General features: G+C 50.9%; 1 protein-coding gene across 2 annotated transcripts in view; it reads left to right on the forward strand.

Moving 5' to 3' along the window:
- The window catches only part of Pax7 (paired box 7), a 96,546-nt gene extending 84,906 nt beyond the window's left edge, over positions 1 to 11,640 (forward strand). For both annotated transcript variants that reach the window (XM_032888005.1, XM_032888012.1), the window contains exons 8-9: positions 2,930 to 3,176; positions 11,525 to 11,640. In XM_032888005.1, the coding sequence (XP_032743896.1) occupies positions 2,930 to 3,176; positions 11,525 to 11,640 (363 nt within the window). The remainder of the gene's footprint in view (positions 1 to 2,929; positions 3,177 to 11,524) is intronic.
- Positions 11,641 to 18,726: the final 7,086 nt, after the last annotated feature.

Consider the following 18,726-nt stretch of genomic DNA (forward strand, 5'->3'; position numbering starts at 1 on the left):
TCAGTTTACAAAGTTTAAATATCAAAGGTGGTGTTTCACCCACTCCCTTCCACTGGCTTCCCCCAAAACGAGTGACTGCATGACCCTGGTGAGGCATCACTCTCTGGGGGCCCCTCTATGTTTATCTGAGAAATGGGCTCTTAGCTCCGCCCCCACATGTCCCCATAGTTCTCTGGGTTGGAGACCTCATGTAGGTGAATGTCTAAGAAGAGGTTTGAAGAGAGCAGCAACTGAGGGGGCTCGTGAGAACAGGGTCCTATTTGCCCACCAGGTCCAAGGCAGAGCATGTCCTCGGCAGAGGTCCCCTCATCCTCCCGGTCACCCTGTGACTCAGCCACCCTCATAATTCCTTTCCCTAGGACTTCAGAGGTCATGGGATTTCCGGGCTGTCCACACCCCCTCAGACACACAGCTGTTAAGTACGAGAGCTCTGTTCTGTCCAGGGATTACGGAACCTGTGTGTCTGCCCTTGACCTCTTCTACTGCCCCAGAGCCTGTGCAGGACAAGCCACTGGGAAAACCACCTAGCCCAGGGCCTCCTATAGGGTGACATCTCCAGGAGGTTACCGGAGACCTGGGGCCTACAGAACTCGTCCCTCTGGGTGACTGTGCCCTCTCACCCTGTATGGTCGTCACCTGTACTGTCAATCCCTACTGTCCCTGCAGTGCTCAATGGCAGATCCACCTTCTCCAAAGATCCTTTGGACCCCAGGCCGTCTGAGTGTGCTCTGTGGCTTCCACAGACAAAAGCTATCTCTATCAAACGCCTCAGTGCTCTCTCTGTGCTTTGAGGGCCTTAGTTCATCGCCAAGATCTTCCCGTTCATTCTTCCACTGGGATAAGGGCCAGGACTCTGCTGGATGGCCTTCAGTCTGGGGGGCGGGGACAGACTTGGCACCAGTACTTACTGAATGACTAAGCAAGCACCCAGTGGCCCAACATTCATCCTTCAGGGTGAGTTTGCAGAGTTCAGTCTGGGGGTCCCATGGGCCAAGCAGGGTCATGGGCGAAGGCCGGAGACAGCAGGGGCTGACACTCACAGAAGGTTCTCAGGGGAGCTGTTAAAAAAACAAAACAAAACACATGGGCCTTGGCCCGGTGAGACGGCTCAGCGAGGATAGGCACTTGCTGCCAAGCCTGACCTGAATTCGATCCCCAGTACTCACGTGGTGGAGGGAGAGGACTGATCAGTCTCATGGATTGTCTTCTGGTCGCCACACAGGCTAAGACATGCACCCACACCCACAGAAAATGAATAATTGAAATATTAAAAACACAGGAAAGGCAGGAGCTCGAACTCCAGAAAGTCATGAACAGCATCCCGTCTTAAGCACAGCAAAGGTGTGGGGTCGTTAAACCAGGAAGTGTGTGCGTGTGCGAGTGTGTATCGTGTAAAGATGGGCCGTCCCAGTCTGGTGTGGGAGGCACGGTCCTCTAGTTCCTGGAGGGAAGCTCCATGATTGTTGAGACGCCATCATCTAGTTAGGACACTGAGGAATGCATGCCTCGGTTCACGTACTCACAAGTTTATTTATTCACTCACGTGCCCTGTCAGCTGATAGGCCTAGGGTGTCCATTAGTAGTGCATGTGATCATTCATTCATGCAATCATTCATTCATTCATCCCTTCAGTTGACAGCTCTGTGGTGCCTTTTATCTAGTTGGTAAATTTATCTCTCATGCATGTATGCATTCATTCGTTCAGCCTGTCAGTCTGTCTGTCAGTCAGTTAAGCATCCCTGATAGGCCCCAGGTGCCCCCTATCTAGTTAGAGCCCATTCTCTCATTCATTCACTCACTCACTCATTCATTCACTCACTCATTTTTTTCATTCACTGACAACTCATTCATTCATTAACTCATTCATTCACTCATTCACTCACTTACTCATTCACTCATTCATTCATTCATTTATTCACTGACTCATTCATTAATCCAGTTGGTAGATCCAGAGCCTTGTGTAGTTGTGCCTTTGTTAATTCACATATGTATATACCCACTCATTTATGCATGCATCCATCTCTTCACTCAGGGTGCCCTTTATGAAGTTAGTTCATCTATTCATTCATGCATACATCCATCCATCCATTAATTGATTGATTGATTGATTCTGCTGATAACTTCAGGGCACCTCTTATCTACCTGGTGTACTCATTCCTTGCTTCAGCTGATGGGTCCAAGCTTCCCCTTACCTAGTCATCAAGTTATCACTCATGTTTGTGGGTGTTCATCCAGCCATCCAGCCATCCACCCGGTAGGTCCAGGATGTCTATTGCGTAATCAGTCCTTTCATTCCTGCATTTATCCATCCATCGCTTTATTCATGCAAGCATTCAGCAGAAAGTACAGGGTAACCCCTCAAACTAGGCCATAAGAAACAAAGAAGTGACAAAGAGCCTGCCCTGTCCCTGGAGCTCTTGGTGGGAAACAGCCTCTTGGGCTCGCACTTGGGCAGGATTAACTCTGGAGATGAGTCCCATTTCCACAGCTCTAGGCTGTGACACCGCTGCTGCCCTGGACATCCTCAATATGTACTCACTGAGCTGCCCTGGCCCAATCCCTGCATGCTGATACCCTGGGATCCAGCCTCTGGCACTGCCCATCTCTCCTAGGTCCAGCCTCTGGTACTGCCCATCTCTCCTGGTCCAGCCTCTGGCACTGCCCATCTACCCTCCTGGTCCAGCCTCTGGCACTGCCCATCTCTCCTGGTCCAGCCTCTGGCACTGCCCATCTCTCCCAGGTCCAGCCTCTGGTACTGCCCATCTCTCCAAGTCTAGCCTCTGGCACTGCCCATCTCTCCTGGTCCAGCCTCTGGCACTGCCCATCTCTCCCGGTCTAGCCTCTAGCACTGCCCATCTCTCCAGGTCTAGCCTCTGGCACTGCCCATCTCTCCTGGTCCAGCCTCTGGCACTGCCCATCTCTCCCGCAGGTGATGAGCATTCTCAGCAACCCGAGTGCCGTGCCTCCACAGCCCCAGGCCGACTTCTCCATCTCCCCGCTGCATGGAGGCCTGGACTCTGCCTCCTCCATCTCAGCCAGCTGCAGCCAGCGGGCCGACTCCATCAAGCCAGGAGACAGCTTGCCCACCTCCCAGTCTTACTGCCCACCCACCTACAGCACCACGGGCTACAGTGTGGACCCTGTGGCTGGTTACCAGTACAGCCAGTACGGCCAAAGTGAGTGTTTCCCCCCTCGCTGCCCATCTCCAAGGGGGCTGACTTATTCCTGGGTAAGGCGGTGGGTGGTCAGGGCGGAGGAGGGTGCCTTTTTCTTTCAAAAGAATTTTAAAATTGTTTTATTATTTGATGTGTATGAATGTTTGTGTATCGTGTGCATGCAGTGCCTGCCGGGGCCTGAAGAGGGCATCAGATCCCCTGAAACTGGAGTTACAGAGGGTTGTGAGCCATTTTATGGGTGCTGGGAACTAAGCCCAGGCCCTCGGCAAAAGCAGTCAATGCTCTTAACCATTGAGCCGTTGCTCAAGTCCTCTTAAAAGAAATTCAAAGTAGTGTGGGTGTGTTTCTGTGTCTGTGTCTCTGTGTGTGTCTGTGTGTGCATGTGTGTGTGTAGTATATGTATGTGATGTATGTGTGTGTGTCAATGTGTGGTATGTGTGTGTGACGTATGTGTGTATATGTCTATGTGTATGTAATATATGTATGTGTGTCTATGTGGTTTGTGTGTGTGTGTGTGTGTGTGTGATGTCCATGAGTGGGAACACATGAGTGGAGGTCAGAGGACAACTTTTGGACATTGCTTGGAAATCAAACTCGGTTCTGTCTTTACCCTTTGAGCCGTCTGCCAGGCCCAGATGCCCCTTTCACAGGTGGGAAAACTGAGGCCCATAAAGGAAGCAAAGGTGACCTAAGATGTTCTGAGCTAGTCATCAGATGCAATGGCTCGCCTCTTAGTGAAAGCATCCTACACTCAAATGTGGGCTTGTACACACACACACACACACACACACACACACACACACACACACCGCTTCCGTGCTGTCAGCCACAAATGCCCCTACAATCTCTAGAGGCCACACTTTACAAGGAGAAAGGGCAGGATTTTTATTAGCATATTTTATTTAGCCCGACATACCCAGATCACTGCTTCACACAGCCCACAGGCAATGCCCAGGAGACAGTTTGTGTCCTTTTGTTCAGACTCTGTTTTTGCAACCCAGTGACTTTTGTTGCTGTCCCTTTGATGGTACTGGGAATCGAACCCAGGACCTTGCCCAAACTAGGGATGAGCACTACAGCTCCAACCCTCTGTTTACTTTATTTTTGACACACACACACAAGGGCCACTAAGATGACCATACTGGCCTGAACTCACTCTGTAGCCCAAATGGGGCTTGAATTTGCTATTCCTTCATCAGCACGGAAAATTCTTGAAGGTGCCACTGGGGACACAGCGCTGCCCACCCAAACCTTTCTAAACTGACTTGTAAGCTTTTCAACGCGAACCAACAAAATTAAAGATCCGTTTTTACATTCGAATGACATGAAACTAAGTAAACATCTGAGAGCCTGCTCCCCGTGGCGCTAGGTGCAGGTCAAGTATAGGACAGCTAGCCGCATGTGGCGTGAGGTGGGGGCTGCGGTGGGGGGGTCTGCTCCCCCTCTTCCCCTGTGCATGGCCATGCAGGGGGATGGCTGTGCACAGAGTTCTGCTCTCAAGTCTCCAGGGTCTCACATACCCACTCCAGCCATTGTCCCCTTGGTGTCTTGGCTGGGTATAGCAACAGCAGACTCTCAGACCAACAGCTGGGCAAAGCCAGGCCTGGCCACAACCTCTGGCCGCCGCCTGATGGGGCCAGCAGCAGGGCAGGCCCAGACAGGATGGGGGAGCCAAAGGTCACAAGGCTGCCCTCCTGCCGCCTTCCAGCAAAGGCCTCACCTGCTGGTGTCAAACTAATCAGGAGGGTGTGTGGAGAGAGTGGGGCCTCCAGCCTGAGGGTACCCTCTCCAGCTGCTGCCTGGTCCTGCCACACTGACCTCTGCTTCCTGAGGCCCCCAGCCCACTCCAACCTCATGGCCTTGGCCTCCACGGTTAAATGAGGGCCAGCTGTGTGGGCCTCTACCTCCCATGTGCGTATGTGCGTGCGTGTATGCATCATGGACAGTAACAGTCCAAGTGTCTGTGCGCACACTGTGCGCAAGGGATGTGCCTCAGATAATTCAGTCACAGCCCAGTGTCCACCTCTTTCCAGATAAGTGAGTTGTCTGTGTAAATATGTGTTGAGTGTAAGTGTGTATGTTTACATGTAACTGTACACGTGTACATACAAATCATCATTCCATGTACGCATTGCGTGGGTGTATATGGCTTTGTAGGAGCATACACAGACACACATGCATGTGAGAGTATGTGGTGGCAATATGCACACATGTTTAAATTTTCATAGGTGGGTTCTTATGGGCTGATGTGTCTTTGTGTGTGTGTGTGTGTGTGTTGAATGTGTGCAGCCAATATGCAGATAAGCGTGGTTGTGTGCACATGTATATTTTGGCATGTGCACACGCTTAAAGGTGTCTATGACTAGGCACGCTTGAGTAGTTGCATGAACATGATGTGCATGTCTCGGTGTGTTCATATGCGGTACCTGGGCATGATTGTGTAAGCAATTGTGTGTGTGCAGGACCATGTATGTGAATGTGTGTTTGGGAAGCACGGCTCTACACGATCATCTGTGAGCAGGATGCATCAGTCAGTGTGCATGGGAGACTTTCCACACGGTCCCTGGTTGACCTCCTGACCTAGCGCATGTTCCCAGTCCAACGCAGGACACATGCTCTTGATAAAACATTTTCGAGCAGCAGCAGCGGCAGCATGGCCGGCCCCGGGCAGGCGTTAGTCACACCCGGAGCCTGGAGCCCCTGCCCTGCTCCAGGGCGCCTGCCCAATTCGGAAATAAAATTAACCCCAAAGTCAGCACGGGGGTGGTGGGGGAGGGGGATCAAAAGAGAATGGGCCCAGGAGGCCAGAAAGGAAAAGCAGTTGCCCCCCTTCTCCTTTCTCCCCCCTCCCCTCCTTTCTCAGCTCCTCTGTTACTGCAGGGATTGCTCAGGGCCCCTCTTGGGCCAGCCCTACCCAGAATCCACTTACTGAAGCACCTCTGCCACCATGTGTCACCACGGCACAAGACACACACCCAGCCTCAGCTTTCCCACCTGCAAGATGGGTCTGGGGAGAAGGCACACCCTCTCAGCCATTTCCAGTCATGCTGCCTTCTTTTCTGTTGACATTCTGGGGCAGCCCGAGGACAGGCCACATTTCCGTTAACCAGCAGCTGACATCCCTGAGCACACGTGAGCCCAGGTTCTCTGATAAGCTTGGAAAGTCACACATCCTGGACTCCCCTGCGTTGGTCCTGATTCGCCTGTCACCTGCTGCCTCCTGCCCCATGCTTAAGTTCAGCCCACGCAGCTCTGTGTGAAATCCGTGCTCCTCTGTCACAAACATTTCACACCTCCTGGTCCTCAGTTTGTTAGGCTCAGAGAGGTAGTGTCCCCAAGGTCCCACAGCAGGGCAGTTGTGATTCAGCTTTCTTACCTCAGAGCACAGGTGAGTGTAAAGTGTAAAGACGCTTGGCACTGATTTGGTACACACTCTCCTGTGTGCACACTCATGTGTGTGTGTGTGTGTGTGTGTGTGAGAGAGAGAGAGAGAGAGAGAGAGAGAGAGAGAGAGCCACTGAGCATGTGCACAGAGTCGAAGTGTAACAATTGTTAGTCGACGTTCCTATCTCCACTGTTTCACAGAGTTGTGTGCACAGCCATTCTCGCTGTCCATTACAGAAATGGCACCTAGAGAGGTGTTGATGGGCAGGGTAGCCACACCTGCCTCTTGGTCTTCGAGAGCCACTTTCAGGTGTGTTCGAAACACGCACGTGACCCAACCTAGGCAGCAGACCCCGCCCCCAGCTCCTCGGGCCTCTCACCTTCCCATCTTCTGACTCTGGCACATCCGTCCATCCATCTGCCCATCTCTAGCCGTCCCTGGAGTGGGTGGGGGCAGGGGGGCAGGGATGGGGCACATGGTAGATTAATATGGCCCCGGTGTTCCCAGAGGCCAGGGCCATACTAATGATAGGCTGATAGAACGCAGGAGTGTGAAAAGAATTTTAATAGATCTGACAACTCTAATAAGAATTTGTGTCTAGAAGGGTCCTCCTCTGGGGCCGCGCTCTGACGAGCTCCTGATGGCTGGGATCTGTTTACTGGTTGGCATTGCTGGCCCAGCTCCTGCCAACTCTTGATTAATGTAATTGGAGATGTTCAGAGCCCAGGCGGGGTGTGAGGCAGGAGAAGGGAGACACGGAGGGACAGAAGGACACCAAGGGCTGTTGACAGAGTCCCTAATGAGGAATGTCACCTTCCTGTTTTCTCGCCCGGGCTTATGGCTCTCCTAGGAAGAGGCAAGCAAGCCCTACAGTTGGCCCTTGGGTGCTCTGGAAGTTGTGGGGGTCAGCAGGAAAGTTTAGCTTCTGGGTGCTTCTTTGCCTGCCTCAAGGAGGGGAAGCTCCTACTGTGCTCCGGAGGAGGGCACCAGTGAGAAGGCAGAGTGGGGGTTGGGGATTTAGCTCAGTGGTAGAGCGCTTGCCTATCAAGCGCAAGGCCCTGGGTTCGGTCCCCAGCTCCGAAAAAAAAGAAAAAAAAAAAAAAAAAAAAAAAAAAAGAAAAGGCAGAGTACCTTTTTGTACCCCTTTATTTATGTGTGTATGCGTTCATGTGTGTGCACTTGTGCGTGTGGAGGTCAGAGGTCAGGTTCGGGTCTCATCTTCAGACACTGTCCACACCATCTCTCACTAGCCTGGAACTTCCTTCTCAGACCACCATGGAGGCTGTCTATTGAGCCCCCAGGGATCCAGATGCCTCTGTCCCCCCTGTGCTGGGGTCCAGACACCACCATGTCTGGCTTTTCTGCATGGGCACAGCTTTCTCAATGGGGCCATCTCCCCAGCTCCATGAGTATCCACAGACAATTGTGCGTGCCTCGGTTTCCGTCTTTCTCAAGTAGGAACTGTCCTGCCCAAGGCACAGAACTCACGTTCTCCAAGTATGAGGACCAACCAAGTGTGGGCTCTGCCCCCTTGCTGCTATCCTTGCTCAGTGGTAGACCTCATAGCCCACCCGGAATAACTACGGTGTCAGGGCTCAGCATGGAGTAGACTGAGGCAAAGAAGCCACAGCTTCCTGTGACGAACGAAAGGTCACCTGAGGTGTTACATGCATTCGGTAAACCTCGCCTGGAGTAGAAAAGGTCAGTGTGGACACGAGGGGCAAAGAGCCTCAGTCTCGAGGGCCGTATGCACACCGGGGACCATTGCCAGGAATGCTCATACCCTGGGAGCATTCCCAGGGGCTGCTGGTGAGGCCCAAGGCTATGGGGCTGCCACCAGGCTGCCTGGGTCTGAAAGCCTGAGAGGAAGCAGCTGATTTCAGTCTCTAAAGACCTTGGTTCTATATTCTGTCAAACAGGGACAGGTGACAGTCACACCACCTAGCTTATGGGATGGGAATGAGACCTAAAAGTATCCCGAGTACAGGATTCAGAGCAGGATAGCACAGGGCTAGCTCTCTGAGGTTTCTGTCTCTATCCCAACAGTGCCTGTCACCTCTCTAGGAGGGTGGCTTACTGATCCACGGACCCTGACACCCAAATGATAGTGTGCCCAGAGCTTTACAGTTTTCCTGCAGTAGAGTTGGGAACTCCCCACTCCCCACTCCCAGGAAGGTAAGGCCGGCCACGGCTGCCTCTGCCCTGCTACCTGGGAACCTGAGACGGAGTGAGTGACATCACAGACCCTCCAGCCCAGGAACTCCGTACAGAGCGTCCTTCCACTTACCCACCGTGAGCCTGGCCGGGGTGGCACACACGAGATTCAAAGATACCCCAGGACATTTGCACAGCCTTTAGGAGTTGGGAGGCTTGTCCTGAGCATTCTGTGACAGTGTGTTTAATAACACTGTCTGTACCCCAGTTTCCAAATAGATAAACTGACACAAAGGAAGGCCAGTTTGCTCAAAACCACATGACCGGGAATGTACCCAGGCATGGCACCACTAAAGCTCTCATTTCTTCTGGGCCTGAGCTCACAAGCGCCACCCTCTACCTTCAGACTACGTGTGTGGATTCTATTAGCTTTCCCTGCAGTTCTTTGGTGCACATGATCTGTCCTATGATACAAACAGGGAAACTGAGGCCAAAGTGGTGGGCCCCAGATCACACTCAAGGTCGGCAGGCATGGAACTTAAGTCCAGCTATTGAGATTGTCCCTCTGACCCCCCTGGTCTGACCATCAAGCTTTATTACCTCCCTCCTGGCTCCATTTCTCCCTGCCCTGCTTTAAGCAGAAGACGCCAAGCTTAGGGAAGCAGAGGCAGTCTACAGGGAGCAGGTGACAGAGAGAGCCTTGTGACCCTTCATGCTACTTCCCCTCTGGACGCTTTGTGCATAGAGAGAGCACACTGGCTACAGTCCCAGGACTGAAAGGTGACATCCTGCACCCTGAGAGGCCTTGGCCACATGCCTGCCCAGTGCCTTAATCGGGAAAGATTTCTGCTAGAGCCTCAATTAGGACAGAGCCACAAGCTTCTTCGAAAGCCATGGCTGCACACGACAGACATCTGTGTCTTCCTCAAGTGAGCTCTAATGTTTGCAGGACCTGTGCGTGCATGGGTGTTCCCATTTGTGCATCTGTTTACGAGGAGCAAGGGGCTCACAGAGGTGTGTGTGCTTTTGTGTGTGTGTGTGTGTGTGTGTGTGTGTGTGTGTGTGTGTGTGTCCCAAATGGGCATGGGTAAGTATTGTTGAGTATGAACATTCATGCTATGCTCAGCATTGCCTTGTGAAGATTCTCATTTCCCCTACACACACACACACACACACACACACACACACACACACACACTCACACAAAAGCAAAAGCAGAAAACCTTCATCCTCAGTGCTACCTGGACTCACTCAGTGGGGTTCACTGACCAGGATGGGCAAATGGATTGAGTGAGGGAAGCTTAATTCTCTCCTGGAAACTGGGACGTGTGTGTGTACTTCCCTGCAGAGTCAGTAAGAGAGCTAGACAAATAATAAACACTGAGTAATATTTGCTGAGAGGCTGGAAAGGAAATTCAGAAGGGAAAGAGGGGTGGAAGGGAGGGTGGTTTTGTTTCATTTCTGTTGCTGTGTTAAATACCCTGACCAAAAGTAACTTAGGGAAGGAAGGGGTTCATTTTACTTACAATAACATGTTACAGTTCATATAGCAGGGAAATCAAGGCAGGAACTTGAATTGGTCACATCACATATACACTGAAGAGAAGAGAAAAACAATGTATCCATGCTGTCTGTCTACTTATTTGCCTTTGGCTGACTTTCTTAATTCTTATACAACTTAGGGTTCCCTGCCTAGGGAATGGTGTCACCCATAGTGGGATGCATCTCTTAATAACCAATTAGCAGTCAAGACAGTTCCCCCACAGACATGCCCCCAAGCCAACCTGATCTAGACAATTCTTCAACTGATGCTCACCTCTCAGGTTATTCTAGGCTGTGTGAAGTTGACAATAAAAATTATCCAGCAGAGGAAAGAGGGACTGATGGATAGATGGTCAGAAAGATGAATGGATGGACAGATAGAAGAATGGATGAACAGAAGAATAGATGGATGAATAGTGTAGATGGAAAAACAAACAAGAAGATTGGCAGGTGTGCAAATGGAAGACAATATGTATGGATGAATTGAAGAAGAATGGATAGTGGGAAATGGATGGATAGATCATTAGGTTTGATGGGTAATCAGACAGAAATGGATGGATGGATGATGGATGGATGGATTAATGATGGATGGAAGGATGGATGGATGGGATGGGTGGATGGATGGGTAGATGGGTGGGTGGATGGGAGCTGAGGAGGATAGATGGATGGAAGAAGGAATAGAGTGGTAGATGGATGGATAGATATGTGGATGTGCAGAAGAATGGGAGGAAAGGAGACTGAATGGATAGAATGGCAGACAGGTAAATGGATGGATGGATGGATGAATGGATGGATGAGTGGATGGATGGGTGGATAGATGGGTGGGTGGATGGAAGGATGGATGGATTAATGATAGATGGATGGAAGGATGGATGGAAGGATGGATGGATGAATGGATGGATGGATGGATGGATGGATGGATGAAGGTGGGTGGATGGATGGATGGATGGATGGATGAGTGGATGGATGGGTGGATAGATGGGTGGGTGGATGGGAGCTGAGGAGGATAGATGGATGGAAGAAGGGATAGAGTGGAGGATGGATGGATAGATATGTGGATGTGCAGAAGAATGGGAAGAAAGGAGACTGAATGGATAGAATAGTAAGATCGATGGGTAAAAAGATGAATGGATGGAAGATGGATGTGTGGAAGAAAGAGAGCTGGATGGAATGGTGGTTGGACGGACAGATGGACAGAAGGATGAAGGTTAAGTGGAAGAATACATAAGGAGAACTTCAGTTTCTAGAAGCTTCTCTCTCTTCCCAGCTGCTGTTGATTACCTGGCCAAGAACGTGAGCCTGTCCACACAGCGCCGTATGAAGCTCGGGGAACACTCCGCGGTGCTGGGACTTCTTCCTGTGGAGACGGGACAAGCCTACTAGGGTCCCTGGGGCAACTTGCCCTCTCCAGTGACCCAGCCTAGCCCTTCCCAAGCCCCGAGTCTCCTCCCCTCATCCCCCTGGGGTCGCAGGAGGCCAGGGAAGAAACCCTCTCCCTTCCTACAGGCAGCCCTCTGGAGACGGACAGCCAGTGCGCCAATCACTCATGGTTAATGACCTAGATTGGCTTCCCGCCTCCCCCTCTTTCTCCAGAGGGGTTCCTCGCCATTCTGCAGTGACCTCCAGCTCAGACCCACCTCCTAGTGTCATGGCCTTGGTCCTGTCTCAGTGTAGAGATTGAGACTCAAACTGAACCAAGCACCTAGCTATCAGAGGAAAATGGTGCCAAAGACAAGGCCCTGGAGTCTTGGACCTCTGAGTCCTGGGTGCCCGGCCACAGGTGCAGGTGGAGCTCATGGGTGTCCTCAGTCACAGAGCTGGGAGCTCTCTCTTGCTTGGCATCAGCACTGCAGTCCCTTTCACTGGACACTGACATGAGTCCCAAGGGTGTCCCCAGGGGAGAAAGCAGGAAACATCTTAGCTTTACCTGGGAATCCAGAGGACTTTGGGACTGTCCCTATGCACCCTGCTGGGCATCAGGAGACCAGGAAGGGATTCTAGCAGAGGGTAGGGGGCACAGAGCTTGCTGGCCATGGGCTATCTCAGAATGCCTGGTCTCAGGTCCAGCAGCAGGAGGTGCAGGACTCCTAAGTTGCAATCTGACAGAGGCTTGCCCACCGTACCAGGTCTAGGCAGCCCACAGAACCTGTCAGTCTCCTCAACTGGTAGGAGAAGAGAAGGTCTTGAGGTGACAGGAGGCAGGAGGTGGGCTCAGACAGTCTGAGTTGAGCTTTCAAGTCTGCACCCCTAGAGTTCTGCACACCATCTTGCTGACAGCTGGGAACCTGCCTCATGCATGCTGGTCCCCTGAAAAGGGGGCCTCCATCTTCCAGCATGTAAGGCTCTTGATGCCACTGGACGCAGAGAGCCTTCTCGGACCTGACAAAATTATTGGTCCACACCAGAGAAGATGCTCCCCATCTCCTTGGCATTGCCATGTCTCTGTCCTTTTCGGAGTAGCATTTTTTCAATGTTGGCTGCTCAGTCAGGAGGCTTCTGTCGCCTCGAGAGGCATAGTACGCCTTGGGCCACCACCCACCCCCCGGGCAGAGGAAGATGCCAGAAATCCCAGGAAAGAGGACAAGGCGCCTTCCCTAAGCACTCCAGAGTCTTCCTTGCACTCCAGCCCTCTCTTAGAGCTGGGTCTTTGGGGGTAAATGGATTGCTGAGGCCCCCGATTCTCTCCTCTGTGGAGGTCTTTATCACCATCTATTTATCAAGATTACATCCACTTTGACCCTCTCCCTCGCTATAACCTCCACTTGGGCCATCCTCATCCAGTGCTGGGATCCCACAGCACCAAATCCAGGATCCCTGGGCCTGATTGCTTGTTGCCACCATACACACGAGACCACCTGCTGACGCAGTCCATGCCTCCTGCCCTCAGCCAGCGAGACATTCCTAGAGAGATGGGCTATGGGCTCAAAAGCCCTGGCTTCCTTTTGACTGAGGACCTGAACCGGCAAGACGCTGGGACACTCGTCTACATGAACATGTGACCAATGTATCTCATCTCTAGAGCCATCGTCTGAAGCCTATTCCAGGCTGTGACTGGGATGGCTTGTATCTGTGGTTCAGAGAAGCCTATTCGTAACTGGGAGAAAACTGGCCCTCTGGCACCCTGGAGCACCAGACAGATAGAGCTCATCCGTTCAGTCCAGGTTTCAAGGAAGACTCTTCAAGGTCTGGACAAGAGGGAAGCCATGTTGCCCCCCTTGGGAACCCAGATTCTCCTTTTGAAGTTCTTACAGCTGCAAGCACCCCTTTCAGAAGACCAAATGCATCTTCCTCCACATTCCTTGCCCCCTGGAGGCCTGGCTCTGGATACACCTGAGTCTCCTTTCACCAAGTATGCTTCAGGACCAGGGACCTCAAGCAGGTGACATCCACAGGGCCCAGTCTCAGCCCCAGGAGCAACATTCCAATGCTTGGACCAATCACAATGATCTGCCCACAAGGGTGACCGCGACCAGAGACCTGCTTGCGAGAAAATGAAATGACTTCTCATTCCATGCAACGTCTCTGAATGCTCCCCCAAGCCGCCATCTTGGTATAAAATGGGACTTGTGTTCTGAGGGGCCCTTGACCCCAACAGATTTCCCCAACCATCTCACGCTTTTGTGAATCTGTCCGCCTTGATCTGTAAAACTCAGCCTTGTTGGGGCAATTTGCAACTGCACCATTGAGGTGATGAAGGTTAGGCGAGAGGTACCAGGCCTCTCCCCTGTCCCTCTGGGGTTGAGCACAGCCTACAAAGGCCGATTTCCAGTGGCCAGGCTGGATCAGAAACAGCCCCCACCCCAACCCCTGTAAATAGAGTCAATAGTAAGATAAGAGGGGTGCCGTCCATGTCACCTCAAGTAGCTACTGGTTCTTCTGTGGGGGCCCCTCTGAACTTATTGTATGGTAGTTGATGTGATGTCGTGCCGTTTGTTTATAGAACATTGGCTTTTTATATATAAATCTATATACTTAAAAACAAAACAAAAACAAAAAATGGAAAGAAACCCCCACAGTGTGTTGTGTTAGTGCCAGGGATCATCTGTAGGGATCTCACTGTGTGTTTGGGTTACGAATTCCAGCCTCTCTTGGGTTCCTTCTTCTTCTTTTTCCCTTTGTCATTTCCCTACTCCCAATTTGGCTTTTCTCTCTTGCTAGGAAAATGAAAGAGATGGCTTCAAGAGCCAAGCATCTGCTCCTTTATACTCGTTTTAACTTTGCCCTTCTTTTAGGGGACCAGGAACGAGCACAGGAAACAGACATTGGGAAGCAAGAGGGTAGGAGAGAAAAGTGAGGGGAGGAGCTGGCCGGGGAGACAGGAGAGCAGGGCAGTTTCACAGCCAGATGATGGCTGCGGCCCAGGACGGAGGCTGGATTGGTATCTGCACCAGAGTCGGGTATTGTTTTGCATGGAAATCGTAGAAGGTTCTAAGACGTGGAACTAAGGGACTCCACAGTTGCCAACTAAAAAGACTGTGCAAGTCCTCTATGAGACTCATTCTTCCCAGGCTCCTGGAAATGTCTCTCCCTGCCGGATGCTTCTCTAGGCTACACAGCATCCTCACCTTCTACAGAAGAAGCACCAAGTCAAGACCAAATGGGGGTATGTGGGCTGCCGCGTTGAAATGCTTCGAGATACCTGTGCGTTTAATGTTTCCTCTGTCTACACGGACCTGGGCAGCCCCGAGCTGGGAGAATACCACACCGTGCTGGAGAACATTCCTTCTACCTAGTGACTGCAACATTGTTGCTTCAGTGTTTGGCTCAGCCATTTCTCTCCAGGCAAAGTGAGTGCGTGTGCATGAGGGGTGTGAGTGGGATGTGCGTGTGTGGGCGGGTGTCTAAATATAACCGCACCATAATTTATTCAGCTATATGGAGTAGTAGACTAGAAAGACAAACTGGTATTTGCTTTAACTACCTGCTGCTTGTAAGCGCTGCCTCTGTAACTCAGGCGTAACTGTTACACATTAAAAGAAATTAAAAAAAAAACATCGTGAAGGTTCTGCATCCTCAATTGACTGCCAGCCTGTGGCTGGGGACCAGGATGTCTGGGAATCACGTGATGGGTTGGTATGGAAATGTTTCCGCTGTATCCTATATTGGTCAGGGTTCTCTAGAGAAACAAAACCAATAGGATGAATTAGATAGATAGATAGATAGATAGATAGATAGATAGATAGATAGATAGACAGACAGACAGATAGATAGATAAGATAGATAGATTAGATAGACAGACAGATAGATACCATAGTTGGTGTTTTACTGCTCTGAACAGACACCATGACCAAGGCAACTCTTATAAAGGGCAACATTTAATTGGGGCTGGCTTATAGGTTCAGAGGTTCAGTCCATTATCATCAAGGCAGGAGCATAGCAGCAACCAGGCAGGCATAGTGCAGGCGGACCTGAGAGTTCTACATCTTCATCTGAAGGCTGCTAGCAGAATACTGGTTTCCAGGCAGCTAGGATGAGGGTCTTAAAGCCCACACCCACAATGACACGCCTACTCCAACAGGGCCACACCTCCAAATAGTGTCACTCCCTGGACCAAGCATATACAATACAAGCCATCACAATAGATAGACAGACAGACAGACAGACAGATAGATAAATAGAGGCTGATACACAGGATGTATTAGACTGTCTTACAGTTTGCAGTTCAACTATTCCAACAGTTCCACTGGCTGTCTCCCAGTGGAAAGTCCAAGAACCCAGTAGTTTTTCCATCCAGAAGGCTGGAAGCATCAGCTGGGCTTCGGTAGATACTAGAATCATGAAGAAGTGGGCTCTAATGCCAATGAAGAAATGAACTTGTCATCGAGAGTGAGGGCAAGCAGGTGGAGAGCAAGCTTCCTGCTTCCATGTCCTTTATACAGGCTGCCTCCAGTGCTATGGTCCAGATTAAAGGTGGATCTTCCCACCAAAAATGATCCAGACCTGGAATGGGTCCTCCCACTTCAAATAAACCAATCAAGAAGACTGCCTCAGAGGTGTACCCAGCCAGATGGGTTTTAGTTAATTCCAGATGTAGTCAAGTCCACAACTAAGAACAGCCACCCCAAGTTCACCTCTTATCAACTTAACACGCAATCATATCTACTTTGGTACCAGGAGTAGGGTACTCCCCCCCACACACACTATATATGACTCCACCCCTGTACCAAGCAGCTATTGGTATGTTGTGTGTGCCTCTTTGGTGTTAGTAAGTATCAGTGTGGATTGGTACAGATCCCCTGAGGTAGCTACTGAGCATCTCTGTGGGTTCAGAGGCAGAGACTGGGGGAGCCTCTGAGCAAGCAGTGAACTTGGTGGCTCTCACTCTGCCTTAGACAGAACTCAGAAACACCTGACTCCCTAAGAGCAGCACCGGGTGTAGCAGGTGAGTTAAAGGGCATACATAATAGGCTTTTCCTGCCCCCTCACCCGGTGACCCAGGTTAAACCAGATTAGACCAGATTCAAAGTAGATGAAGACAGGTTTCTTAGGAGGTAGCTCTCAGACTGGCTTACCAATCTCCCAGGAGTTACACTTCCAAGTTAAAGCAAGAGGGTTTTGTAGAGCTTAGACGAGGAGTGATGACATAGCACATAGGAGCTGGAATTGTGCCCATACATGGTCAAACACCGATCCCTTGGGTGGGTTGCCAGAAACATGGAGACAAGGAGGGTTGCCAGAGTTCTCTCCGAGCATTCGGGATTGGGGGAAGGAGGGTGAACAGGCTTTCCCAGGGTGTGCAAGGGTTCCAGCCCAGCATCAAGGGATCATGGCAAGGTTCAGCAGAGAGAGACATATAGCCCTGGGGTGCAGACTCAAACAATTTTGATCAGGAGTGTCAAAAGCCAGTCCTTTTGACCCCCAGGCTGCCTTTTTGTGCCCTATCAGTCATTGGCTAGCACATGGGAGGAGGAATAGAGGATTTGCCTGGCCAGCATCTCTAACCGAAGTGGCCCTTGTGCACTATGGATACAGCTCTGAGTCCTGTCTTAGTTTGGGTTTCATTGCTGTGAAGAGACACCATGACCACAGCAACTCTTATAAAGGAAACATTTCATTGGGGCTGGCTTATAGTTTCAGAAGTTTAGTCCATTACCATCATGGTAGGAAGCACGGCAGCGTGCAGGCAGCCATGGTGCTAGGGAAGGAGCTGAAAGTTCTACATCTGGATCTGTAGGCAACAGGAAGGGACTGTCACACTAGACCTGGCTTGAGCTTCTGACATCTCGAAGCCCGTCCCCAGTGACATACTTCCTCCTGCAAAACCACACCCACTTCAACCAGATCACACCTCTTAAAGGTGCCACTCCCTATGAACCTGCGGAGGCCATTTCCTTTCAAACCTCTACAAGCCCTTAGTAGCGACTTGTGCTTTGGTTTGAAGACAGTCCACTGGCCTGTTATAGGGGACCCGGGCAGGGACAGAAATAGAGTCCGTTGCTCTGTATCAGAACTATAGCAATAGAACTATAGCAAACCCCACAGTTTGCTGGCTTCGAATGCCAGCAGCTCATGGTGGGAGGAGAACGTCCCTCGTCGCCATTTATAGCCAGTAGGACCACTTGGTCCTAATTCTGTTTCTGTAAATGACACATTCAAGATGATGACTTCATAAAGAGAGGGCATGGTTACCATAATGACCTAGCAAGTAAAGACGATCTCTGGTCACACCCGGAGACCTGAGTTTGATCCCTGAGTCCAAGAATGCATGAACTGACTCCACAGAGTCGTCATCCACCATGCAATAATAAAAAAATGTAAAAAGGAAAATCAAAATTGGACTTTAATTTGGCTCGTGGTTCTGAAGGTTAGAGAGCCCAAGGGTGCAGGGCCACATCTGCTCAGCATCTGGTAATGGGTTCCTGCTACAGATGGGCTATGCAGCAAGATGGGCTTGTCAGGACACACGGGTTTACTGTAATCAATAATAGTGTTTGCCTAGCACATGCCAAGCCATGGGTTCAGGCCCCCGGCACTCCAAAGACATAGATGCTCTTCTAGTTGGTTCTCTGGTCACCCTGACCCAATCCCTAACAAAAATGCAACTTAAGGAAGGGTTGGTTTTGGCTTGGAGTTCAGAGGGGATCTGGGAATGTCCTCCCAGACGAAGCCTTTTCCCCCCTCTAACTTGCATCTTGCTGGGTATTTTAGCAGAACAACAGAAAGGTGATTAATACACTTTTGGTGAGCCCCAGGCCCCAGAGAGACACTGTCTGAAAAGAACAGTGCCTGAAACATGACACCCACCGGTGTCCGCTGCCCTCCACATGCATACTCACCTGCACATGCATGTGTACTTGGATACAAGAACATGCACACACATGAACACACACCATGAGGGTCACTCTCAAAACCCTGTGAATCTCCATCATGGTGAGCTGGAGAGGGTCCCCAGTCAGCTATAAAGAAATATTAGTGAGAGGCCACATGGGTAGAAATGGCTGTCTCTACAAACGGAGTCATCTTGAGCAA

The sequence above is a fragment of the Rattus rattus genome, chromosome 1 (genome assembly GCF_011064425.1).
Source record: "Rattus rattus isolate New Zealand chromosome 1, Rrattus_CSIRO_v1, whole genome shotgun sequence".
Lineage (NCBI taxonomy): Eukaryota > Metazoa > Chordata > Mammalia > Rodentia > Muridae > Rattus > Rattus rattus.